This window comes from Protomyctophum bolini (genome assembly GCF_963924005.1).
Source record: "Protomyctophum bolini genome assembly, chromosome: 16".
In the NCBI taxonomy this organism is placed as follows: Eukaryota; Metazoa; Chordata; class Actinopteri; order Myctophiformes; family Myctophidae; genus Protomyctophum; species Protomyctophum bolini.
The window spans coordinates 39,371,961-39,398,462 of NC_137877.1; the positions used below are offsets into that span (position 1 = coordinate 39,371,961).

At 47.6% G+C, this 26,502-nt stretch overlaps 1 protein-coding gene across 5 annotated transcripts in view; it reads right to left on the reverse strand.

The window, feature by feature from the left end:
* Positions 1-26,502, reverse strand: part of LOC308330619 (R3H domain-containing protein 1-like) — a 120,412-nt gene that overhangs the window by 59,793 nt on the left and 34,117 nt on the right. For 3 of the 5 annotated variants that reach the window (XM_080785564.1, XM_080785562.1, XM_080785566.1), the window contains exons 2-5: positions 11,496-11,802; positions 7,955-8,683; positions 3,972-4,010; positions 3,170-3,262 (exon numbers count right to left, since the gene is read on the reverse strand). In XM_080785564.1, the coding sequence (XP_080641690.1) occupies positions 3,170-3,262; positions 3,972-4,010; positions 7,955-8,641 (819 nt within the window). In that variant the 5' untranslated portion in view covers positions 8,642-8,683; positions 11,496-11,802. Of the gene's footprint in view, positions 1-3,169; positions 3,263-3,971; positions 4,011-7,954; positions 8,684-11,495; positions 11,803-24,186; positions 24,314-26,502 lie in introns of those variants that run through there. The other 2 variants (XM_080785563.1, XM_080785565.1) reach the window with 2 other exon arrangements.

Genomic DNA, 26,502 nt, shown 5'->3' on the forward strand with positions numbered 1-26,502 from the left:
TGACTGCCTGCCTGCCTAAATATGTCCCAAACCGCCCCCCTAAGGTCTTCCACTGCTGGCCTGCTCGCTTTGCCTAAAAAAAAATGGCAACAGAAAAAACACGGTGAAGCAGCTTTTTTTGCTTCTATACGGGCCGACGGCGTGGAACAAACTCCCACTGTACCTTCGACAGGCAGCCTCTGTAGACATCTTTAAAGCACAGCTCAAGACCCTTGCTTTTAATTTATTTTTTGTTATTCATGTCCTCACTGTATTGCATTACTGCTCTTGTTTTTTTTTAATGTTCATGCCTTGCTTTTCTTTTCTTTTTTTTTCTCCATTGCTCTGTAAAGCACTTTTTAGCTGCATTTCATGTCATGAAAAGTGCTATACAAATAAAGTTTTATTATTATTATTATTATGACCTGCGAGTGTCTCTCTCTCTCTCTCTCCAAGATGGCCGCCGCCTCCTCCTCCTCCTGCTTGTTGTGTTATATTCACACCACTCTAACCATAATGGCTTAAAGAGCCAGAGGGGCTTTCAGGGTTGGAGGAGGAGGACGTGGTGTGAATTATTACCGGGGGCGATGGGGGGGGGGGGGAAACAAACTGAGAAACGGATGAAATAACAGCCTCAGTGGAATGAATGAATGAATGGCCTCAGGGATGCAGGTTGGGGTTCACATGGGAGAATAAAAAAAACAACAACAAACCAACCGCAACAGTTTATTTACTTCTCTGGAGCCACTTAACCCATTCTGACCGGGCACCCATTTTGGTGTTAGCATCATGTTATGCTTTACCTATTGAAAAATAGCAGATCTACAAGCTCATATCGCGCCACCGAGTGGCGCGATACGAGCTTGTAGGTCTGCTATTTTTGAAAAATTCGAAGAACGACTGACATTTTTAGAATCTGATCTCAGGTCAGAATGGGTTCATCAGACCAGTGTGTGTCCAGTGGAAACCTCGTATGAATCTGATCTCAGGTCAGAATGGGTTAAACCCCCCCATCCTAGTTTATTAGACGTCTATTAAAACACATTCTGTAGCGGCTTAGCAGGGGAGCCATGGGGAAGCCCATGTGCATCAAGAGTGCTGGGCTTAACCCATTCTGACCGGGAACCCATTTTGGTGTTAGCATCATGTCATGCTTTAGCTATTGAAAAACAGCAGATCTACAAGCTCATAGCGCGCCACCGAGTGGCGCGCTACGAGCTTGCAGGTCTGCTATTTTTGAAAAATCGAAGAACGACTGACATTTTTAGAATCTGATCTCAGGTCAGAATGGGTTAATCAGACCAGTGTGTGTCCAGTGGAAACTTCGTATGAATCTGATCTCAGGTCAGAATGGGTTAAAGCTTTCCGTCCAAACCGACACAGACAAAGAAGACCCTACGAGGGTTGGGAGGGTGCAGGGGGGAGGCACTGGGATTCAATAAGTCTTCCATTCAAAAAAAAAAAAAAAAGAAAAGTGTTTGATTTGAAATAAAAAGAAAAAATGTGGAGAAAGGAGAAAAAAAAAGCCTCATAAAAAATGCTTTTCAGAGTCAATACAAAAGTAGGAAGAGAGCAGAACAAGTACACAACATGACGAGTGGGACGACTGGGGAGCAAGGGATTTGTTTTTTTTCTTCCCCAGTCTCTGGGGAGATGATTTATACTTTTAGTTTGCGTTGACATGATGTACAACAAGCGCATAAATCACGCATAATGTTTACGTTGGAAGGCATGGTGCGCTCAGCGCTGCTCGCCAAGAGAAAAGCCAGCGTGGGTTCTGAGTTTGCAGCTTTGCTAACAGAGCTTTTAGTGCTGCCGTTGGCGTGTTATTCCAAGGTATAGCGCTGAAGAGAAGAAGGCAGGAGGGCACTATAGGCAGCTCACAGTGAAGTTAACGGAGCTTTAGTGCTGCCGTTGGCGTCTAAGCCAAGGTAGCACGGAGGAGGAGAAGAAGGCAGGAGGCACTAGGCAGCTCACAGTGAAAGTTAAGTACATTTTGCTACCGGTTACAGCGAAGCACTCAATTTAATCCATTCTGAACGGGAACCCCCCTGTTGGTGTTTTAAGCATTATGTTATACTTGAATAATAAATAATGTTATACTTGGAAAGATATCCACAATATATCAACAAAAAAAATAGCGCAGCACTAGTCTCAATTTGCATGTAATTCTAGTTTTACAGAGCTCTACAGAGACTAAATTGCATAGAAATTGTAAGAGATTTGTAAAGAAGAAAAGAAAATGGGTTATTCAAATAGTGGCATTTTCGGTTAAAACGAACCCCAAAACAAAAGAAAAAAAAAGCAAATGGAATTAAACTTGCTCAAGGATGAAATAAACAGCTGGTGAAAGAGGGGGGAATAACATAACGTACTGTATGTACCTTTCTTTTGGCCATTTGGGCATGACTAATGACTATGTATTGAAATGACAGTTGAGACACCAGAGCATGGGTTAGGTTTGTGTGTTGGTGGTGGTGGAGGAGGTGGTGGTGGTGGGTGTTGGTGGTGCCGACTGTTGGAACAACAGGGGGGGGGGGATGGGTTATGGCCTATATTCATAGTCTGGATTTGCGGTGGTGAGGTGACCACCGGAGCTGAAATAACGTTGAGCGGTGGCGAGTAAAAACAGAGAGATTAAGGGCTGGAGCGGTGGCGGTGGTTTTGCTCTTCACCGCGGCTCAGTGACGTCATGTTGTAGTTCGGTGGTCACCTCACCACCGGAAATCCAGACTATGTATGAGCCTTTGGTGGTGGTGGTGGTGCTGACTGTTGGAACAGCAGGAGGGATGGGTTAGGTTTGTGTGTTGGAGGGTTGGTGGAGGTGGTGGTGACTGTTGGAAGAACAGGGGGGATGCGTTAGGTTTGTGTGTTGGTTGGTGGTGGTGGTGGCGACTGTTGGAACAGCAGGAGGGATGCGTTAGGTTTGTGTGTTGGAGGGTTGGTGGAGGTGGTGGTGCCGACTGTTGGAACAACAGGAGGGATGCGTTAGGTTTGTGTGTTGGAGGTGGAGGTGGTGGTGACTGTTGGGAGAACAGGAGGGATGCGTTAGGTTTGTGTGTTGGAGGTGGAGGTGGTGGTGACTGTTGGAACAGCAGGAGGGATGCGTTAGGTTTGTGTGTTGGAGGTGGAGGTGGAGGTGCCGACTGTTGGAACAACAGGGGGGGGGGGGAGTGGGTTTTCTTTTTACCTGATGTCCTCGTGGTAGATCAGAGGTACTAGGGGGAGGACAGGACTCTTCGCAAACAGCCAGGCTCCGAACTAACTTAAACTTTGAGTTAGACTTGGGGGTGGGGGGGGTTGGGTGGGGGAGTGGGGAGAGTGGTGATGGTTAAGAAGAAGAAGAAGAAGTCAGAATGGGACAGAGATTTGTTACAACACCACAAACCAAAGTGCTATGGATGGATGTATCACGAGTCACGACGAGCAAAATATAAAAAATAAAAAAAATGAACAAAAATATACAAACTCAGGTTCCCAGCATGCAATGCAGGCCAACAAAAAACAAAGATTACACACCAGCAACGTACTTGGTCTTAACCCATTTTGACCTGAGATCATATTCTAAAAAAAATCTCTACATCCTGACAGTTTTCTGAAAAAGCTATGTTTCTGTGTCAGTCGTTCTTCGATTTTTCAAAAATAGCAGACCTACAAGCTCGTAGATCTGCTATTTTTCAATAGCTAAAGCATAACATAATGCTAAAAGTGGTTCCGGCCCAAAATGGGTTAATTATTATTTTATTTTTTTTCACCAGAGTTCAAGACTACATCATGCTCTCGGTCATCACAATGTGGCACATTTTGGAGCAAAAAAAAAAAAAAAAAAAAAAAGTTAATGATGTCACTGCAAAGGTGTGAACAAGTGATGGATCTGAACATCTCTGACAGCAACGTGCAGACAAGCAGAAACTCCCTTAACAACCAGCACAACCCAACATTTGATGCAAAACCACGTTGTTACAGACATGCCTCTTGCACACTGACTGTACCTTGGCCCGCTTTCCTGACTGGCCGGGCGCTTGCGCTCGCTGTACGGTAGAGGCAATGAGACAGAGGACGAAACATGAGTTCAGCATTGTGTGTGCAATGCATGGGGTCCAAGTAGAGAGATGTATACCCGAGACTATAACTGATACCACGTTTCACTTCCCCAATAGAAGTAGCGTAAAGAAAATCTAGGATAGTGGTGCGCAAAGTGGCGTCCAGGGACCCTCAGGGTTGCCTGGGGGGGTCCTTGAAATTCAAAAAAGTTTGAGGACTACCGATATAGGAATAAAATATAGGAATTAGAATTCCATTAATAAGTGCAGCTACAATTTAGTCAAATAAAAATGTAAACAGGACACAAGAGTATAAAACAGTTAAAGCGGGTATGACACGCCCCTCGGGAAGCTATTAAGGCTATTAAAACTAGCATCTAGATTGTGACGTAAGGTCGGGCCAGCTCAATTTGACCAATGAAATTGATCTTGTATCTGGGCTAAATGGCAGAGCGGCTCTGGGCTCTGCGAGTTAGCGTTCCTGGTGGCTATCAACTCATGCTAGTGGTTTTGAGGTCACTTTTAGCTTCATAGCTGGGTGAAAGTTTGGTGGAAAAATTATTTTTTTGCTCGAAAATCTTCGTTAGAATGATATTGAGTTGACGTGTAAGTTTTAGGGTAAACTGTTGCGTAATCGCAATTTCGCGTGACGGGTTCCATCGTACCTATCTTGTCTATCTGTCTCCCCCCCGCTGACACGCCCTCAGCCGGCTAAGTGCTGAACAGGGCTCACGGAGCCCTGGAGCTTCACGTAACGTTACAGCAGATTGGAAACAACTCCAGGCCCAACAATAACATGTCTTCAATACCGTGACGGGCAGCGACTAAGTGAAATGATACATGCCCAGGTACTTTCATTCAGGTCCACATAACAAAACAGAAATGAATACAAATAAAGGCTGCTCCACTAAATATGTTTTGTTGACCAGCACTTAAAATAGTTAGACTCCAAACATGGCTTTACGGTCACCATAATAATATACTACAACGGCCTGTCGGATAAAGAAGATTTGATTTTGATCAACAGAGCAGTAGTTTGACTTATTTTGTTTCACGTATTAGTAGAAAAATCTGGTCTTGGTTTCCAATATCAACTTGCAACACTCGCAGGGGAAAAGGATCACCTATCCCGCATGCCCAGAAGCTTGTAGATCGGCTATTTTCAGCAAGTGTAAAATCAGTCATTACGACGGCATCAAGGCCTGCCAAAATGCATTTTAGTCGACTAAATAAAATGTAGATTTAGTCGACTAACACTAAAACATTCCATGTGACTAAAATGAAATGAAAACGATTCAAGAGACTACGACTAAAATTAGAATAAAAATTTGCTGCCAAAAACACTGCAACCGATGTGTCCTGATTTTCAACCTGCCGTTGGGGAGGGGGGGGGGGGGTCATTGTAGGTAGGCAAAATGTGTGTTGTAAACTTAATAGATCAGCTGTATCTGACATAGGGGTTTAAGAGGTTTAATTAAAACTTCTAAAAATCCAATCCACTTTATTTATATAGCACATTTTATACAACGCAAGGTTAACAAGGTGCTGTACAGGGGGAAATAAAAACTAAATACACTAAAGCTAAAAACACAGAAAAGCAACAGCAAGAAGTACACAACACAAAGTAAAAACACCACAAATGGAGACTAATCACTGGGGGCAAAGAAAAAAAACCAAACACAAAATGCAGCAGCGTCAGCAGACAAATTGAAACAAAACGTGGAGCATAGAGACTCTCAACCCCGGGGGTTTAATTAAAGGTGTAAAAAGAAGGGTTTTTAGACGAGATTTTAAAGTCTGGACAGACGGGGGCCAGTTTGACGTGGGGGAGGGGAGGAGCACGTTCCATAATGAGGGGGGGGCTACGACATTGACCTTTAACACCTCAATAACTTCTGACAGATACTGCGCGGTACAATTTTAAAATCAATTTGGAAGCGCACTCAGGGAGCCAGTGAAGTGATGTCAGAACGGCGGTGGTCACACCTGCTGAGTGATTGTGATGTGGTCACACCTGCTGAGTGATGTGATGTGGTCAGGTCACACCTGCGAGGTTCCTGTTAGGAGGCGTGCCGCGGCGTTTTGGACTCACTGAAGCGGGGAGACGGAGGCTTGGGCACGTTTAAAATCATTAACCTATTTTGGACTGAGGTCGATGGAAAAAAAAGGCTTCTAAATGCTGAGTTTTCTGATAAACCCCATGTTTCTGTGTCAGTGGGTACTCAACCTTTTTCATGTCAAGGACGTCCCCAGCATTATCTCTATTGGGCCACGGACCCCCCATCTTCAAATATGTAGTTCCTTCCAGGGACCCCTAAAATGGTTTAAATGCTCATCTGAATTCTAGACGGTTTGGGAGACGTTGCATCGTGACAGTTTCCCCACTGGCCATCCGATCCCGCTACCATGTCATGCAGCAAAGCCGCTTCAGAACCGGCCAAAGTGTAGGAGACAGACAGACAGATGGGGCTGCGAAGACGTTTGTTCTGCTTCCCATACACCCAAGGAGTGACATCGGAGATAGTCGGTGGGATAAGCCCGGGATTTCAGACAAGAGATTATGTGCTTTCCCCTCCTTTTCTCTCTCACAAGCGGAGTGGAGGAGGACAGACTGACTGACTGCTGGCTGGCTGGCTGGCTGGCTGCAGCCTGTGCTCTCTCTCGCTCCCTCCGGCGTTCTGACTATGGCACGGTATTGGACCGGGGCTCTTATAACCCATTTTGGCCTGACGTCGGAATTTTGAAAAAATGTCTCCTAAATCATGACAATTTTCTGAAAAACCTATGTTTGTGTGTCAGTTGGTTCTCAAACTATTTCATGTCAAGGAGCCCCGGAATTAGAATTAGAAGAATGTTTTTTCTCCGCCCGATCCACACCTGGAAATATGTTGTTCCAGGGAGCAAAGATTTGAGTTAAAGATGTTCACTCAAGAATATATATTCCAAAAATTTGCACCACATTTTCACGACTTTTCAAAAAATAGCACATCTAACAAGCTCATAGCGCAGCCACTCGGTGGCGCGCTATGAGCTTGTGTAGATCCGATATCTTTAAATAGCTAAAGCATAACATAACGCTTAAAACACCAAAAGGGGGTTCCTGTCCAGAATGGGTTAAGAAGGAGAGGGTCGTCTCTGAGAGAGGACTGCAATATATACAGTAAAAAAGGCTTCAGCACTCTTTTCAGATGACAACCACACTGGAGACACTGAACGCAGAGCCAAGCCAAAATGTCACAGCGTCGGAGGAGGAGAGGAACTTGGCTGCTCGCTCGCTCGCTGCTCACCTCGTCAGCAGAGAGAGAGAGGAGGACGGGGGGGGATGAAATTTGGACGCCACAGCGCCCACCCCTTCCCTTTTCCCTACACCCACCACACCTCCCTCTCCCTATACACCCGCCCGGCCGCAACCTTCAAGCATATAATAACCGAGGCTTTTTTTTTTTTTTGCACCATCGTTCGCCTGTGCAGGTTCTCATAACTCAATTATCTGCCGATTGATTGGTTGTGCTTCACACCAGAGGATCCCCAGGGCCCCCTCGGCGCGGCGTTTGTATCGGAAAGCAATTATTTCTGCTGCTCAACTCCACTTGCCATTACAAGGCCCAATAATGCCCCCCCACCCCCCCCCCCCAACCCCACCTTGCCCCCTTCACTAGCCCCCCCCCCCACCCCAGACATCTCCTATAGCACATATACCTTTAGTTTATTCCCATGACACCAAGCGAACACCTTTCAACTGACACACTTGCACTCCAATAAGGAAATTGGAGTGGCTCAGAGTTGATTGAGGTGAGTTATATAGGAGGGGAAGGGGAGGTGGGCGGGGGGGGGGCTGAGGCAAACGGTGGGGAAAATGGGCTGACAGGCGTGGGACTGTTGGGGAGGGAGGGGAGGGGGAGAACAGCATGAAAACCTTTATTTTTTTTTACCTGACTTTCGTCCTTGTCTTCTTGGCAGACGCCGACTTCTGCTTCAGGCGGAGGCTGGGGCGGCTGAGACAGCGGCTGGGGGGTGTGAGCAGGAGGAGGAGGAGGCGGTGGCGTTGTTGTTGGCGGTAGCTGCTGGGTGTCAGACCCAGCCTGGGGCCGAGGGGGGGCCTCATGGGTGTCAGACCCAGAACCCTGAGGCCCGGGGGCCTGGGTGTCAGACCCAGAACCCTGAGGCAGGGCCTGGGTGTCAGACGCAGAACCCTGGGTGTCAGACCCAACCTGGGGCCGTGTCGGGGGCTGGGCGTCAGACCCAGAACCCTGGGGCCGGGCCTCGGTGTCAGACCCGGCCTGGGGCCGAGGCGCCTGGGTGTCAGACGCAGAACCCTGAGGCCGGGCCTGAGGATGCTGGGTGTCAGACCCAGAACCCTGGGTGTCAGACCCAGCCTGTGGCTGCTGGGCGTCAGACCCAGAACCCTGGGTGTCATCAGACCCGTCCTCCTGGGGAGCCCGGGGGGCCTGTGGCGGCTCCCTGCAGTCGCTCTTATTGGTCAGGAGGCCGGTGGTGTCGTCGTCCTCGTCGTCTTTGGGGGCGTGGTCCGGCGTGGCGTGCAGGCTCTCCTCCGTCTCCAGGCCTCTCATCGTAGTGTCGCTCGTCTCTTTTACAGTGACAGTATCAGACATCCTCATCAGAGAGGAGGCTACTGGGAGTGTCTACCAAGAGCTGGAGACCTAGAGACAGAGACAGAGACAGAGACAGAGACAGAGAGACAGAGAGAGACAGGGAGATGAGATGAGATGAGATATACTTTATTGTCCCACGAGGGGAAATTTGTCTTGGGCAAAAGTGCATTAGTACATCAACGCTTTTTAAAACAGACAGACAATACACACAAGACAATACACAGTAGCAGCAAAGTACAAGTCAAGAGTATCACAAGAGAAGTGCAAATTGCAATAAGAGAAGAGAGACAGAGAGAGAGAAGAGAGAGAGGGAGAGACAGGGAGAGACAGAGAGGCAGAGAGAGACAGAGAGAGAGAAGAGAGAGAGAGCGAGAAAGAGAGAGACAGAGAGTTTGTCCACAGTTAGCTTTTTTCATGTCGCCCAGAGGCACTGGGAACACTTCACAAACGGATCGATGAGGTCTCCTCAATGACAATTTGATATTAACGTCAGCCGTCTAATAATAATAATAATAAAAATGCAGCACTCAAAGTGCTGTACCCTCCTCCTCCTCCTCCTCCTCCACCAGCCTCTCCAACCCCATCATGCACAGGGATAATGAAAAACCAAAGTGCCGGAGAGCACGGGGAGCACCTGGCACCCGGGGGGGGGGGGGGAGTGAAATCGAAAGTGTCGACGTGCTAATGAGAAGTGTGGGCATCTAAAACCCGAACCATTATCATCACGTTACAGAGTGAGATGCGCGGTGCACCGAGTGGCACTCTTCCCCCCGATCACGCTAAGCCTCTGACAGCATCTGGTGCCACGTCAGTGGGCCCCGAGACGACAGCATCTGGTGCCACGTCAGTGGGCCCAGATGGCACTTCGCTCCGGCTGCGTGCGCCTTCACCTCCCGAAGACACTGACACTCCCATATGCGGGCTTCAGACGGTCAGCCAGCCGGCCACTGGGGACCGGTTCTCCTCCTCCTCATGGAGGGAGGGAGGGGGGGGGGGGGGGTGTGCAGGGAGGAAATCATAGCGAAGCCATCTCTCCCTTTTGTTATCTCCTGTCTGGCAGCAACCCGTCAGCACTCTGGCATCCCCCAGTCATCTTGTGCCTTCGCTCGGTTGCGTCTGCTTGTACGGCTTTGTCTATTCGAGACTGTCGTCATCACCGTAGGACAGTCTCTGTGCTAATGCTCTGTTCAAAGATCTGGTCACTCACAGCCAGGAACGCAACTAATGCACGGAACTGAGGTACTAGTACTGACGGATATTATTAGCGACTTTAAGCAACGACGGCTACGGCAACCGGAAATGGATCAGTGCTCGATACATAAACCTGCTCTCCGTCGCAGCCCTTTCTACTACGGCAGAACCTACACTTCCATCTACGACGCCATGTCATAATAAGCATGTTTATTTAAATGATAGCCGTCATACATTTACATGCTCCATCACCTCTCTTATGCTCAGTGTGATGTGTCGGCATGCTCTGAATGAAGAAATAACACCAATACCATCATATGTCATATTATTAACCATGTTTGTTAAAACGGTTTTAGAATAACACAGATCCACTGCTGATCATGTCCAGCGCATACGAAATAAGCAATATCGGCAAGTTAGCTGATGCTGTTAGCGACAGGGAGTTTGACACACGCTGCATAGACGCGTCACCATGGCAACCAATGTCGCCGCCGTCGCCGACAGCTGTTTGCTTAACGATTTTGACAGCTAAGGTACTTAGCTCCCGTACTTCCGCCTAGCGGAGCCGTCCTGGAAACAGTCGTTACTTGAAGGACCACTTCACCACTTTTCAACCTATCTTCATCTTCATTATTATAATAGGTCCTCAATAATAATCATGATAAAATGGCACGTTTTTTTCCCTACTCAGTCTGTGCCTCATAGGAGGGCTGTGGGCAGTTTAGAAACCGTCTTCAGGTCATCATTAGGCAGACTTTTTTTTTTTTTTTTTTTAACAAGATTCTTTTACAAAAATGTTTAGATTTTCATTATCGTTTCATTTTCGCATTGCAACTTTTCAGGACAAGAAAGCCTGCAGTTTCTATTAGCTTGTATTCCCCATCGATGAGGAAGCAGCTTTCTGCTTCTACGGGCCGTCGGCATGGAACAAGCTCCCACTGTACCTTCGTCAGGCAGCCTCTGTAGACATTTTTAAAGCTCAGCTCAAGACCCACTTCTACAACATTGCTTTTAATTGATCTTTTATTTTTGTTATTCATGTCCTCACTGTATTGCATTACTGCTTGTTTTTTAATGTTGTTGCCTTGCTTTTCTTTCATTCTCCATTTTTCTGTAAAGCACTTTGAGCTGCATTTCATGTCATGAAAGGTACTATACAAATAAAGTTGTATTATTATTATTATCGATGATGTCACTGGAAGACCGTTTCTGAACTGCCCACACAGCCCTCCTATGAGACACAGACAGAGTAGAAAAAAATTGCACCATTTTTTCATGATTATTAGTGAGGACCTATTATAATGAAGATAGGTTGAAAAGTGGTGAAGTGGTCCTTTAACCCATTCTGAACGGGAACCCGTTTTGGTGTCAGCATCATGTCATGCTTTAGCTATTGAAAAATAGCAGATCTACAAGCTCATAGCGCGCCACCGAGTGGCGCGCTACGAGCTTGTAGGTCTGCTATTTTTTGAAAAATCGAAGAACGACTGACATTTTTAGAATCTGATCTCAGGTCAGAATGGGTTATTCAGACCAGTGTGTGTCCAGTGGAAACCTCGTATGAATCTGATCTCAGGTCAGAATGGGTTAATCAGACCAGTGTGTGTCCTAGTGGAAACCTCGTATGAATCTGATCTCAGGTCAGAATGGGATGACAGTGAGATCTTACCAACGGTGCTGCTGCTGAGTGCTGGGTGCCTGCGGTGGCGCTGTGGTGTTGGCGCCAGAGAGGAGGTTCTGGCTGAAGCCCGCGGGGTCCCGTCGAGTTCTGCTGCCGTCGTGGTGGTGCTGGTCGCGTTGGTGGTGCGTGGCGTTGGGGCGGTCACCCGGGTGGTGGTGGCGTGTTGTTGTCGTGTTGTTGTTGTTGTGCGTGCTGGAAGCCCTGAGGAAGAGGCCCATGTCCCCGTCAACAGTGCTGGGTCCAGCTCACGACGCCGTTGGCTGATGACAAGCCTCTCATGCCTCTCCGACGTGACCTGCGAAAAAGGAAAGGAAAGGTACTATGTTTAGTGTTTACCCAGGGTAACTGGACTATAAGCTCAAGAACTTGTTTTTTACAGCCAGGCCCTGCTCATATAGAACATTTCATGGTAGAGAGGTTCAATGCCTTGTCCAAGGGCACTTCAGCGGTGGTAATTTTTTTTTTTTTCACTGAATTTTTATTGAAGGAAGAACAGAGACAAAAACTGGACTAAGAAGAGAGAAAAAGAACTGGAGAAAGAAAAAGAAAAAAGACAAAAAGTAAAAGAAAAAAGGCTGCATTTTTCATATTACAATAAACATTCAATGGAATTCTATTGCAATATCGCTAGGCTGAGAGAAGAGATTCCACTTTTCCATTTTTTATAGAATTTATCCTCTTGTAGTCCAAGTATGAATGTTAGTTTTTCCATAGAATACAGTTCCTCAATAATGTCCATCCAAGCGGTCGTAATTGTAACGTGCCGGTCCGGGGATATACGAACTATAGCGACCTTTCCGATATCAAAGACCGCTTCCGCAAACCGTTCGGCCACCGACCGCTGCAAACTCTTCTAACGCTGCAGGCTTAGAAGAAGAGGAGGGAGGGGAGTTTAGGTCATACGTTTAGCAGTCGTACAAGCTTCGAGCTTCACGTCGATACCTCGTTGTGCAAAGATGAGAGCAATCCTATCGCTATCACCTGCATACTGAGACACTCGAGGAGGGGGGGAAAAAAACGCATTTGAATTCCAGTCATTTCTGAATTAAAAGTCACTATGCGCTGGCTGAGCCGATGATGCCAGGCTGTCTTGGCTTGAATTCTTTCCCCCCCTCCGCTTGCATCTCCCATGGTTTCCCAAGCCAGCCACCCGGTGCAAAGAGGGAAACGTCTCTGAAGGCTATAACGTTTCCATATCCCTGCTCCGCTCGCCCCGCTCTTTAAGCCCGTGGTGTGCTCTGTGAAGTTAACCCATTCTGACCTGAGATCAGATTCATACGAGGTTTCCACCGGACAACACACTGGTCTGATGAACCCATTCTGACCTGAGATCAGATTTAAAAAAATGTCAGTCGTTCTTCGATTTTTCAAAAACAGCAGACCTACAAGCTCGTAGCGCGCCACTCGGTGGCGCGCTATGAGCTTGTAGATCTGCTATTTTTCAATAGCTTAAAGCATAACATAGTGCTAATACCAAAATGGGTGCCCGCCCAGAATGGGTTAAGAGGGCTGGAAGACTGCAACTGCTTGACTGAGAGCCGCTCGCTCGCCCATGCCCAGAGGGGTTGATCAAGCGCTCAAAGAAGGAAGTTCCTTGTCGGAGAGAGAGAGGTGTGGCTGTGGGAAGGTCAAGTTAAGATGTGCGGCTCGCCGCCGTATAATCCGGTTAGCGGCGTATAGCTAGCTGGGCGTAGCTCGTATACTCTGCTGGGTTTCCATGGTTGCTACGCAGAGGTTGAGGTATAATAATGGAGTCTATATACCTCCCTTTAAAAAAAACGCCTGCCAAACTTTTATCTGGCTCGGCTCGGCCATAATTGATAAGCTCTACGTTTTCAGTGCAGCCCCCTCCTCCATCTGTGGCCCAGTAGTATATAGCCTCGATTATTGTGACAGAAGAACCCCCTTTTGGCGTTTTGAAGCGTTATGTTATACTTTAGCGGCCATTGGAAAAATGGCAGATCGACAAGCTCATAGCGCAGCACCGAGTGCCGCGCTACGAGCTTGTAGTTCTGCCATTTTTGATAAAATGGTTCAAGTGTGGCGCAAATCATTGAATATATATTCTTTCAGAGCGAATGCTTTTAACTCAAATCTTTGCTTCTGGGAGTGTCCCTGGAACAACACATTTTCAGATGGGGGGGGGGGGGGGGGGGGGGGGAGTCGGTGGCCAAATACATATATTTACAAATACTGCATACCTACAGTACAGTAGGCCTGTCACAATTGTTACACAAGCACCATTAGTCGAGATAACGACAAGTATCTTTTCGCAATGATCTTCAAATTCATGTTGCAAAAATTTATTTTCAAACATTCAAAACAAAAACAAAAAAATTGTGGAAATAATCTACTCAAAGCTCAAAACGCAATCATACATATCAGCCTTTTAACTCTTTTATTAAATAATTATTTGTCATGTCCCGGCCCCGGCCCCTGTGCACATTTTTGTTTACGCAGCCTATAAAAGCCAAACAGAAATGTAAATTCACGTTCATTGTTTTCAACGACAGAAACACAATCAAATCATCAACAACGTTAAAAAAAAATGTCCCCAATGGGGGACAGACAGACAGCCCGATCGATGCCGGCCGACCGACCGGGCCTCACGCCAGGAGCCTGACACGACGCGGACAGTGGGGGAACGACAGGACACAACAACGCTAAAGCAAACACTTTGCGGAGGGACGGACGGCCTGCCGATGCTCTGACAATGTAGCACATTTCTCACAGTTAATGGAGGGGCTGCTGCATTATTTAAGCTGCTGCTGATGGCCTCGTCTGATTGGAATTCATGTAGACAGGGAGGACTGGAGTTGGTCGGGGGGGGGGGGCTTGGAGCAAAGGACAGTTTGTGGGTGGTTCGGCGGGGGGGGGGGTGCATACCCACACATCTGTTAATTCGGCCATAATATGACGAACACCATCATGCAGTCAGTCAGTGTGTCATCTCACTGCATCAGTCAGTCGCAACATGCATATAACGACATCGCTGTCACACATCAGATGTCCAAAACGATTACCTTTCAGGGAATGGGGACGGGGGGAAAAAAATACCTGTGTTCCAATGGTTCCAAATGTAGTTCACACGCACACACACACACACACACACTTTTTCTCAACAAAGACGCTTGCCTTTTTTTTCGCTATACTTTTGGGAACGCAGTAGTGAGACATGAACAAAAAAAACTATAAACATGAAAAAGGTAAAAACATGGAAGATGCAAGGTTTCTCTAGCCTGACGGCCACGGCGCTATTAAATCTCCAACCTGTCCTCCTATAGGTAGACGGGAGTCGCGGCGGCGGCGCTCCGTCCATCAGGGGCGTGTTGCGTTGCAGCCTTGTCAAAGTCCGCCTTTTTTTCTCCGTTTCCTCTGCGGCCTGCGGCGCCCCCTGCCTGTGTGTGTGGGGGGCGCGCCACGCTCCGCAGGTGAGTGACAACTTGCCAGGGGCCCCCCCGTTCACCACGCCGTCGTCCCCCACATTACATCTTGACTCTCGCCCCGCGCGCCCGCCCGTGACCGCAGCGGGGAGTCGATGATGTGCGGCAGAGGGCACGGCGAAAAGCCACTCCAGAACATTATTTTTTTTCCCCCCACCTCCTCCTCCTCCTCCTCCTCTACGCCTCTCTGTGAGCAGAACAAGCTCAAGGACAATTATGTTTTTAATGCACTGAGAGAGATGCTGCTATGGAATTCATGAGAGCTTGCCCTCCCTCTCTCTCTCTCTCTCTCGCTCTCTACCCTTCCCACCACTCGCCAACACTGCCCCTCCCCCACGGGCTTTAATGGAGGGAGGGGAGAAAAAAAAAAAAACACCCACCCACGCCCGGTCGACCTTTCCCTCAAACACCCCCGCAGTGAGGCATCCACAGATGGAGCCTCGCTGGGTATGGGTTGTGTGTGTGTGTGTGTGTGTGTGTGTGGGGGGGCCTCAACAGTGATGTGATGGAGAGCGGAGCTACTCCAGGTATGAGATAAAGGAGAGGCGGCTACTTGTGAAGCCCTCGGTTCACAGCCTGTGTTGCAGCGGCGGCGGTCAGGCAGGCAGGCTGTCACGACCTCTGACATTAAAACGAGTCACATGATGACACCAACGGCAAGGTATATCCCAAGTGGGCACGCCGATAGAGATGGACAACGTTATTGAATCGTTGGATCTCGTCTCAGCGAAGAAGAAGAAGAAGGCGTCCGTCGGTGTCTTTGTGAGCAGATGCTACACAAAAACACTTGTTTAATAAATACAAATAAAAAAACAACCCCAGAATTCAAATTCATACCGGATGCCAGATGGAGCAACGTCATTGCGATGCATTCTTAAACAGAGAAAGGTTTATTCTTTTCCCTTTTTCTCCCTCTTTCCCCTTTTTCTCCCTCTTTCCTCTCACTCGTACTATCTTCTCCTGGTAGTGTGCGGCTGCGTATGTGTGTGTGTGTGTGTGCGTGCGTGCGTGCCACTTCTTCTTGGCTGGGCGTCTGAGCAGCTGCAGGCTCCGCTGAGCTGAGCTGAGCAGGCGAGGACGATCCGTGTCCACATTTTAGAGCTAATTGGCCAATGTGTCTTTGTACGTCCAGCCACTGGCTGGCTGTGGCAGGCAGCAGGAGAACAGAGGAGAGACGAGACCTCCTCACAGCCTCTCAACAAGACAAGGCTCTGTTCCGAGACAGCTCAGTCAGTGGCCTTGTGACCAGCTCGGTGGCCTTGTGGTTAGAGTGTCCGCCCTGACACTGGGAGGTCGGGGGTTTGATCCCCGGCCGGGTCATACCAAAGACTGTAAAAATGGGACCCAGTGCCTCCCTGCTTGGCATCAAAGGGTTGGATTGGGGGGGTCAAATCTACTGATCAAATTATTCCCGAGCGCGGCGCACGGCTGCAGCTCACCGCTCCAAGAGATATGGGTCAAATGCGGAGAACAAATTTCACTGTGGTAACGTGTGTGACAAATCGTATGACTTTGACAACCAGTGCTGTCATTTAGGGGTTAACCCATTTAGGGCCTGACCTGTCGAAATTTAAAAAAAAATCTTCGGGACAGTTTTCTGAAAAACCTTTTTCTGTATCAGTGGTGGTCAATAGTTCATGTCAAGAACCCCAAAAATGATGTGCAATTGGCCTCCGATCCCCCCCCCCCACCCCCCCATCTGAATATAAATATGTAGTTCCAGGGACCTCCCCTGCAGAAGCAAAGATTTGAGCTAAAAATGTTCGCTCTGAAAGAATATACATTCAAAGATTTGTGCCATATTTTCATGACTTTTCAAAAATAGCAGACCGTAAGAGTTTGTATAGATTGTAGAAGCTTGTAGATCTGCTATTTTTCAATAGCTAAAGTATAACAATGCTTTAAAACAACAAAAGGGGTTAGTTCCCGCCCCAAAATGGGTTAAGATGGACAAGAGAGAAAGAAATAAAAATTAAAAAAAATATATATATACGTCCCATCGAGGAAAAAACCGAGAGGGAAGCAAGAAGCAGACGATTTGCAGTGCAGGTGAACGGATGTAATGGTGCGTCTAAATGCCCAGAGTTGCGTGAGTGTCGCGCACGCCCGTGTGAGAGTGAGTGTCTCTCACACACACACACACACACACACACACACACACAGAGAGAGAATAGATCTCTTTGAAGATACAAATGAGCTATCTGTGTTGGTGTCAGCGAACCGACAGCCAGGCGTGGAGGAGTTATCGATCGGTGTGCCGGGGTGGATAAATAAAGCTGTTGTGGCTCATCCTGCCCCGGTGTGTGTAAAATGAGAGCAGGGGAAGGTGTGTGTGTGTGTGTGTGTGTGTGTGGTGTGTGTGTGTGTGTGTGTGTCTCGGTCGCTCACGCTCCTTCACTATTAACCCATTCTGACCAGAGATCAGATTCTAAAAATGTTCTTCTACATCCTGACAGTTTCTCAAAAAGCTATGTTTCTATGGTCAGTCGTTCTTTAGATTTTTCAAAATACCAGACCTATACAAGCTCGTAGCGTGCCACTCGGTGGCACGCTATGAACTTGTAGATCTGCTATATTTCAATAGCTAAAGTATAACTTAATGCTATAACACCAAAAGGGGTTCCCGGCCCAAAATGGGTTAACCCAGTGTGGACGGGAGAACCCCCTTCTTTTTAATAAAGCACTACGTTATACTTTAGCTATTGAAAAAATAGCAGATCTACAAGTTCGAGCTTCGTGAAAATGTTGGCGCAAATCTTTTAAAAGGTATATTCTTTCAGAGCTAATGTTTTTTTGTACTATGTGGTACTTTGTCTGGATAGTTTATGCACCAGTGCCAACATAGAAGTTGATGGTACCAATGTGGTGCGGGAAAAAATAAATAAACTTGCAGTGGTTTTATTACCACACTGATATGCAACCGGGCATAAAAACAGGTAACAGACCCCCAAGGTCGGGATAACAGTTTGCGTCAAAGAAAGAAATAAAAATTGACAGTACTACTAATTTCTTTCTAATGTAATTTTTTTTTAATCCAAAACCAATAGTGATCATGTTAAGTTAATCTGCAACCATGACATACGACAGACCAAAAGATGGTCGTTTGTGTGGGTGCATGTACTCAGACAACACACACAACACACACACACACACACACACACACACACGAGGGGATATAGCAGGGCTTATAAATATAATCCCCATCAGCCCCCGCGTGTGAACTATCATTATTTCACGGCCAATTATATATTTACGGATGATTGCAGTTGGGGCTGAATACAAAAAATGACAGGAGGGGAGAAGAAGAAGTACTCTGATGGTCGACTCTCTGCCACGCCACGGCGGAGGTGGACGACGGTGGGGGGGGGTACGGACATACGTGGAAGGGGGGGGGGGAGGGTACGGACATACGTGGAGGGGGGGGGGGGAGGGTACGGACATACGGGGAGGGGAGGGTACGGACATACGTGTGGGGGGGGGGGAGGGTACGGACATACAATGGGGGGGGGGGGGGTCTCTTTAATAGCATCCTTTCAGAGCCATAGCGCCATCATCAACCATTCGTAATGTCAAGGACCTTCCGTTCCGTTTTTTTTCTTCTTTTTAGTTAGTCGATCGACAGACAGACACGATGCCTCACACACAAAAGGTGCATCCCGTTCACACTCTGCAGGTTTCACTGCATTTCAAAAAAAGGCACACATACCTCTCGCCCCCCCCCCCCAGAGGCACACACGCTTTTACCAAACGCCATGTGAATCAGGAGGACACACACAAAGCAACCGCAACGTAAAGCCGGTGGGTGTGTGTGGGGGGGGCCTCATGGCTCATCATCACCATCCGAGGCGGACATTTCCTAGTTCTGCGGACTATAATACAATCGGTGGATGTATGAGAGCCTTTAAACCCACTTAAACTCCCCGAGGAATCCTTTTTGCTGAAAATAGCCGATCGAACGAACAGCTCTCTCAACGCGTCGTTGCCGCGGCAGCACATACAGTGTTCTATAGTGAACGCGTTGACAGCTTGTCGATCGGTTTCAATAAAGTCCTTAAGTCCCAACACACGACGACAACCTGCAAAACACACCTGGGCCGAACGACGACTCCACCACCTCCTCCAATCACATGGGATAGACCCTGACGAAAATTTTAAATTGGTCGAAACGCGTATAGGTCCTGTTATGTATTTGCCTTGCTCATCATCAAACAAACTGTTTAATTTTTCACCTAAAGACGGAGGAGTGCCTTGGATTCTTTTCTTTCAAGTCTGCAATTCACATTTTTTGACAAGCAGTACAACTTGGAGGAAAGATACCTTTTGTCTGTATGGTTTTACCTGTATCACCAAAGAGCACCTCCATCTAAGGGCCGATTCATACTCCTATTTTACAGCTGTTTCGGCGCTGTAGTGCCGAAATGATTTCGGCTCGTCAGAATTTTCAGTAGCACCGAAGAGGCGACTTTAGGACGGTACTCAAATGACGTCACATTGTAGGCTCTACAGCGCCGAACCGACTTTTATTCGGCTCTAAAATAAGAGTACGAACCGGCCCTTAGAGCCACTAACAGATCCCTGCAGCGCTTCCATTCCATTCCTCTATTTCCTAACTGCACCATGGGGGTATAAGTTGGTTTAAGTTAACCCACCGGGCATCCTTATTTCAGCGGTGGCATCGTCAATGTCAGCAGGCGAACATCTCTCCCCGGCCGATAATAAAAAAAAGAGGAAAATGGTCCTGGAACAACCCAACAATAAAACACAACCCGCCCGTCCTTGCTTCGTCAGGGGGGAGCAATGAATGTTATAGCTCGGAAACTATTTTCGTACAGCCCCCAAGAGTATATAAAATAGGGTTAACCCATTCTGACCGGGAACCCATTTTGGTGTTCAGCATCATGTTATGCTTTAGCTATTGAAAAATAGCAGATCTACAAGCTCATAGCGCGCCACCGAGTGGCGCGCTACGAGCTTGTAGGTCTGCTATTTTTTGAAAAATCGAAGAACGACTGACATTTTTAGAATCTGATCTCAGGTCAGAATGGGTTCATCAGACCAGTGTGTGTCCTAGTGGAAACCTCGTATGAATCTGATCTCAGGTCAGAATGGGTTAAACAGGCCTGCGGTCAGGTAATGAATGACCATAATATGAGCAATCATCATCCTGGAAAAAACCACAACCCCCATCACAGCATCATCATCGTCGTCTTTCTCCGTACGGAGAGCTTCTTTGGCCCCTCTGCCAGGTGGGACACACACACACACTCACGTACACACACACACACACACACACACACACGCAGTTGTACACAGTATGTCACATGGAGGAAGTCTCTCTCACACACACACACACACACACACACACACAAACAAACACACACCACTGAAAGGCTAGTTGACCCTCAAGGCTAGCGCTGAGGTTACCGCCAAGCATTCCTTTCAATTACCAGCGGGAAAAACGAGGCGGGGGGAACGGGGGGGATGAAGTGAATTCAATGAAACCGGTGCGATAAGGATCAAATAGCCCACCACGCGTCGTCCCCCCTCGTCCCCCCCCCTTCAGCTTGGAAGGCGCCTGCCACTCCGTCGTTCCTTCTAATGAGGAGACTTCCTATATGGAGTTTAGGTTAGCCGCGCGCTACATGCATACAGCAATTACACCACTTAATTGCCTTCATGAGCCTCGATATTCCCTTGCCTTTTCCTCTCTCCTTATCTTAATGCAATTATGCCCTGTTCCTGGCTAATGTTAAACGCTATCTGGAGTGCATCTCTGGGGCTTGTATTGGGTCTGCCATTAACCCCCGCCTCTGACAGAGAGTGAGACACACACACACACACACACACACACACACTTCTCCAACCACCACCTACCACCTTTTACTGAAGCTACAGTAGGAGCCTGATTCATTGCGCCGGGTGGTATTTGAACAAAAGGCCACTGACCTTGGCACCGGGACCAAACCGGGCTGAGTAGGTGTACTAGAACTAGACCCTGTCACTGGGACCAAACCGGGCTGAGGGAGGTGTTCTAGACCTCGGCACCGGGACCAAACCGGGCCGAGGAGGTGTTCTAGACCTTGGCACCGGGACCAAACCGGGCTGAGGAGGTGTACTAGAACTAGACCTTGGCACCGGGACCAAACCGGGCCGAGTAGGTGTACTAGAACTAGACCTTGGCACCGGGACCAAACCGGGCCGGTGTGTACTAGACCTTGGTGGCACTGGGACCAAACCGGGCCCAGGTGTACCAACTAGACCTTGGCACCGGGACCAAACCGGGCCGAGGAGGTGTTCTTGACCTTGGCACCGGGACCAAACCGGGCCGAGGAGGTGTTCTAGACCTTGGCACCGGGACCAAACCGGGCCGGTGTGTACTAGACCTTGGTGGCACTGGGACCAAACCGGGCCCAGGTGTACCAACTAGACCTTGGCACCGGGACCAAACCGGGCCCAGGTGTACTAACTAGACCTTGGCACTGACTGGGACCAAACCGGGCCGGTGTGTACAAGACCTTGGCACCGGGACCAAACCGGGCCGAGGGAGGTGTTCTACACCTTGGCACCGGGACCAAACCGGGCCGAGGGAGGTGTTCTAGACCTTGGCACCGGGACCAAACCGGGCCGAGGAGGTGTTCTAGACCTTGGCACCGGGACCAAACCGGGCCGAGGAGGTGTTCTAGACCGTGGCACCGGGACCAAACCGGGCCGAGGAGGTGTTCTAGACCTTGGCACCGGGACCAAACCGGGCCGAGGAGGTGTTCTAGACCGTGGCACCGGGACCAAACCGGGCCGAGGAGGTGTTCTAGACCTTGGCACTGACTGGGACCAAACCGGGCCGTGGTATAGCGCTGACATTTGGCACCAATAACATTTAGAGTTGGATTCACGAAAATGTGTCCCCGGCCCATTCCTTCATTAGATTTACAATTACAGGAACATTTAAGGACACTGCAAGACCGGGCAGAGAGGAGGAGGGCCTGAATTGACTGCCAAAGCACCAACCCGGCGGCGGCGGTATCCATTAATGTCTGAGAGACCAACCCCATTTCTAACCTTGTCTAAACCATTCCCCCCCCACCCCCCTCCGCCCCCCCAGGGACTTTGATTGCCCCATTTAGCAGAAATGATATGCAGACGTTCGTTCTAGAGAGACTGAATACAAGTGGTCCCGCTCTGCCAATTACGCTACGAACGGTTTCAGGGCATAGTTAGCATAAAAATAATTTGCCAACGGGTCGTCCCCCCCCCCCCTAAGGTATCATATACACGAAATGGAATAACTGCTATTACCAATAAACTGTTAGAAAGGAGAGAAAAAAAAGGTGGAAAAAAAAACCTGATCACTACTTACTGCAGGGCGTTAACGCATTTAGATAAAATTAAAAAGATTAAAAATAATATCATCTGAAAGAATATATATTCAAAGATTTGTGCCAGCATTTTTTTTACGATTTTTTCCCAAAAATAGCAGACCTACAAGCTCGTAGCGCGCCACTCGGTGGCGCGCTACGAGCTTGTAGATCTGCTATTTTTCAATAGCTAAAAAGTATGACATGACATAATGCTTTAGTTAAAACACCAAAAAGAGTGTTCCCGACCGTCCAGAATGGGTTGAAGTCATTTCATCAGCCAAATAACAGAAAGCACAATAATAAAAAAAAGTGCATTAAACTCCCAGAGAACCAGGCAAGCACATACACACAGCATACACAAGACGTCGTCAACCCAATACAACACATGCCTTTTCTCACATGCCTTTCTCAGCGCGCTGGTTAATAGTAGTAGTAGCCGCACAATTAAAATGAAAACAAATCACGGAGAGCATTAACAATGCCGCACGGTGGCGTAACCGTCTGGGCACCCCGACTGGTATAATCCAGTCGCAGTGTAGCCGCGGGTTCGACTCCCGAGCCCGACACGGCCTTTTTACTGCATGTCTTCCCCCCCCCCATCTCTCTCTCTCGTTTCAGGTCAGCCTATACTGTGTCTGTCCCTTCAAAAAACCCAATAAAAGGCGTAAGCCGCAAAAAAATCTTAAAAAAAAATATATATATATATATATATATACACAACACATGCCTTTTCACATGCCTTTCTCAGCCCGCTGGTTATTAGTAGTAGTAGTAGTAGTAGTAGCCGCACAATTAAAACGAAAACACTCTCACGGAAAGAGCATTAACAATGCCGCACAGATGCCAGGCAGCATATATAATATATACAAATGTATTTATTTTTCCCTGCTTTGCAAAAAAAGCCACTTTGTCCTCACAACAAGCCCCGTGGTGGTACATGGGCTGTGAGTGAGAGCGGAGGAGACTCTTTTCAAACATTAGGAGGTAAAATAAAATGCAAGAATGGAGAGCATAAGGTTCAGACAGTTGCACATAGCATTTCCCATCCATGTTCCGAGGAGGCATGGAGGCACAGCGGGGAGGAGGAGAGAGAGAGAGGGGGGTTTTTAGAAAGCCACACTGAGCAGCTTGGGTCCGAGGAGAGGACTGTCGCACTATTCATGCCACATCAAAAGATCGCAGTGGGGGGAGAAAGCACACTGCTTTCACCACCCCCCCCCTCCTCCAGTCGTCAGCCCCAACCGCCCACCATCCCTCCCTTTCTAGCGCTAACCTAGAGAGGGCGAAAAGCCTTTGAAAAAGCAAACGCAAACAATGCAAAAAAGGCAATTATATATACCGGTATATATATATATATATATATACATACATACATACATACACGCATATACATATACACACACACACACACACACACACACACAAAGTATATATATATTATTTTTTTCATATGGCCAACATCAAGGTTATACCGAAAAAACACAAACGACTCAATTCTTTTCACCTTCTTGAATAACGGGGAAGGAAACTTCAGAGAACGCTCAGAAGTTTTAGTTTGTATACTTAAAACAATGTTTGAATCACATAATTAATGGGAGAAAAAAAAACTTGAATCACATGATAAAATAAATAAAAAAGGAAAAAAAGAAAAACAGTAAACAAGACCTCTCTGGACAAGAGACAAAGAAACGGCCCCTTATTCAGTTCAACAGAAAGAAGAGCCTTCAGTCAGACAAAAGCAGGTGTTTAAAACAAGGTGTGGACATTGTGCCGCTATATACCTGCACCGGTGTGTGTGTGTGTGTGTGGTGTGTGCGCGCGTGTGTGTAGTAGTGCGTGTGCACGCGCGCAAACCGAACCGAACCGAAACCACCAACATACCTGCCACATTGTAGTCTGCATTATTTCCATTGGTCAGGGGTTTAGTTTCCATAGTACCAGAGGCTGCATTGGCTGTGAAAGTTGCTGCTCGGAGAGAAAACGCTCTCCGAAAACAGCCCCCCTTTCCTCTCTCTCTCTCTCTCTCTCTCTCTCTCTCTCCCTTCCCCTACTCTGCTCTTCTCCGACCACTTTCCCACTCTCTCTCCGTCTCCCTCTCTCACGCTCTCTCCGTCTCTCTCGCTCTCTAGGACTGGAGGAGCGTCTCTGCTCCGCTCCGCTCTCCGCTCCGTCTCCGTCTAAGCTAAGCACCAGCAGAGCCCCGCATGGTGGTGGTGGTTGAGACTCTCCTCTCTCTCCCTCTCTCTTTCTCTCTCTCTCTCCCCCGAAAGCCTCGGAGACAGCGCCAAATCAACGGCAGGGCTCTGTGATGTCAGCGCGGTGCTCAGCCACTCAGCTCGTTGCAGGGCTGTGTGGCTAGGTATAGGCGACGTCACTGGACTAAATTGAGCTCTTCATTAGCGATACGGTCGCTCGCTCGCTGCTGGGGGGGTGGGGGGGGGAGTGGGGGGTGCGGAAAGGAGCCGTGGGAGGTTTACCTACCTCAACACCCCCCCTCCCTCCTCCCACACACACACACTTTCAACATCAGCACCAATAACCGCCCCCCACCACCCTAGAATATACTTGAGTGGGAGTTTTGGTATAAGCCAGTGTTCTGAAGGTACTACGGGGCGGCTGAGGTGGTCTTCAACTCATTCTTCCGCACAAAGCCCAAAGAAACCGAAAACTATATAAAGGACTAACTTATACTTCCACCACTCAAACTTCTTCCAACCCCCCCCACCCCCGCGCACCCCAATCAACGTTATTGGCCAACTCAAAGAGCTTTCTCTAACGGCGTTCTGAACAAAAAATAATCCAAGATTGGGTTCTAGCTATAGGCACCGTTTGTTTTAACCCATTCTGACCTGAGATCAGATTCTAAAAAAAAAAGTCTTCTACATCCTGACAGTTTTCTGAAAAAGCTATGTTTCCATGTCAGTCGTTCTTCGTCTTTTCAAAAATAGCAGACCTATACAAGCTCGTATAGCGCACTATGAGCTTGTAGATCTGCTATTTTCCAATAGCTAAAGCATAACATGATGCCAACACCAAAAGGTGTTCCTGCCCAAAATGGGATAAATGCCTTCTTCCTCCTCCTCTCCCTCACCTTCCCGTGTGGGAACAGGAACCACAGCTCCGTTAGCTCACACAGGACCACGCCCTGTTTTAGTCCCTCCCACCCACCCCGCGCCCTGCCCAGAACTATACAGCGAATGGCCGAAGGAAAAGCATCAATCATCAAAAAAATCTCCCTCAAACTGCAAGGTTATCGTTTTTTTTTAATTTCCGACAAAACTCAAAGAATGTTATCGGTTAACCCATTTTGGACTGAGGTCGATAATAAAAAAAAGACTTCAAAATCCATTTTTTTTCTGAAAAACCCATGTTTCTATGTCAGTGGTGCTCAACCGCGGAATTATCTCTATTGGGCCACGGACCCCCATCTCAAAATATGTCGTTCCAGAGACGCCCCCAAAAACAAATATTTTTGTTAAAAACGTTCGCTCTGAAATATATCTATATATATATATATATATTCAAAGATTTGCACCACATTTTCACGACTTTTCAAAAATAGCAGACCTACAAGCTCGTAGCGCGCCACTCGGTGGCGCGCTACGAGCTTGTAGATCTGCTATTTTTCAATAGTTAAAGCATAACATAATGCTATAACACCAAAAGGGGTTCCCGTACAAAATGGGTTAATTTCCGCCAAAACTAAAAAAAAAACGCCATTGGTTAACTCACGGTTAAAGAAGATGGGATATAATTTATATAAAAGATCATTTAATTAGCTGTAGGTGTGGATTACCAATCAACGTTAATACACCATTAAAAACTTCAAAATTGATTCCCACTTAGTGTAACCGTAGCCTAATCAATTGGAATCCGATTCCAATTGCAATTAGTGTTTAATGTAGTGTAATTAGATACAGCCATCATAATTACAGCTCGGCACCGTCACCACCATCAACAAGCAGCATCCCACCATAGAAAATACTGCTTAACACATTTGGACGCGAGGACGATTATTCTACAAAATGTCTTCTAAAATCATGAGTTTTCAGAAGAAAAAAAAACATGTTTCTATGTCAGTCGTTCCCAAACTATTTCATGTCAAGGACCCCCAAAGATATATGTAATTGGCCTGAAAATAATGTTGTTCCATGCAGGGACCCTTCCCAGTAGCAAAGATTTGAGTTAACGTTGGCT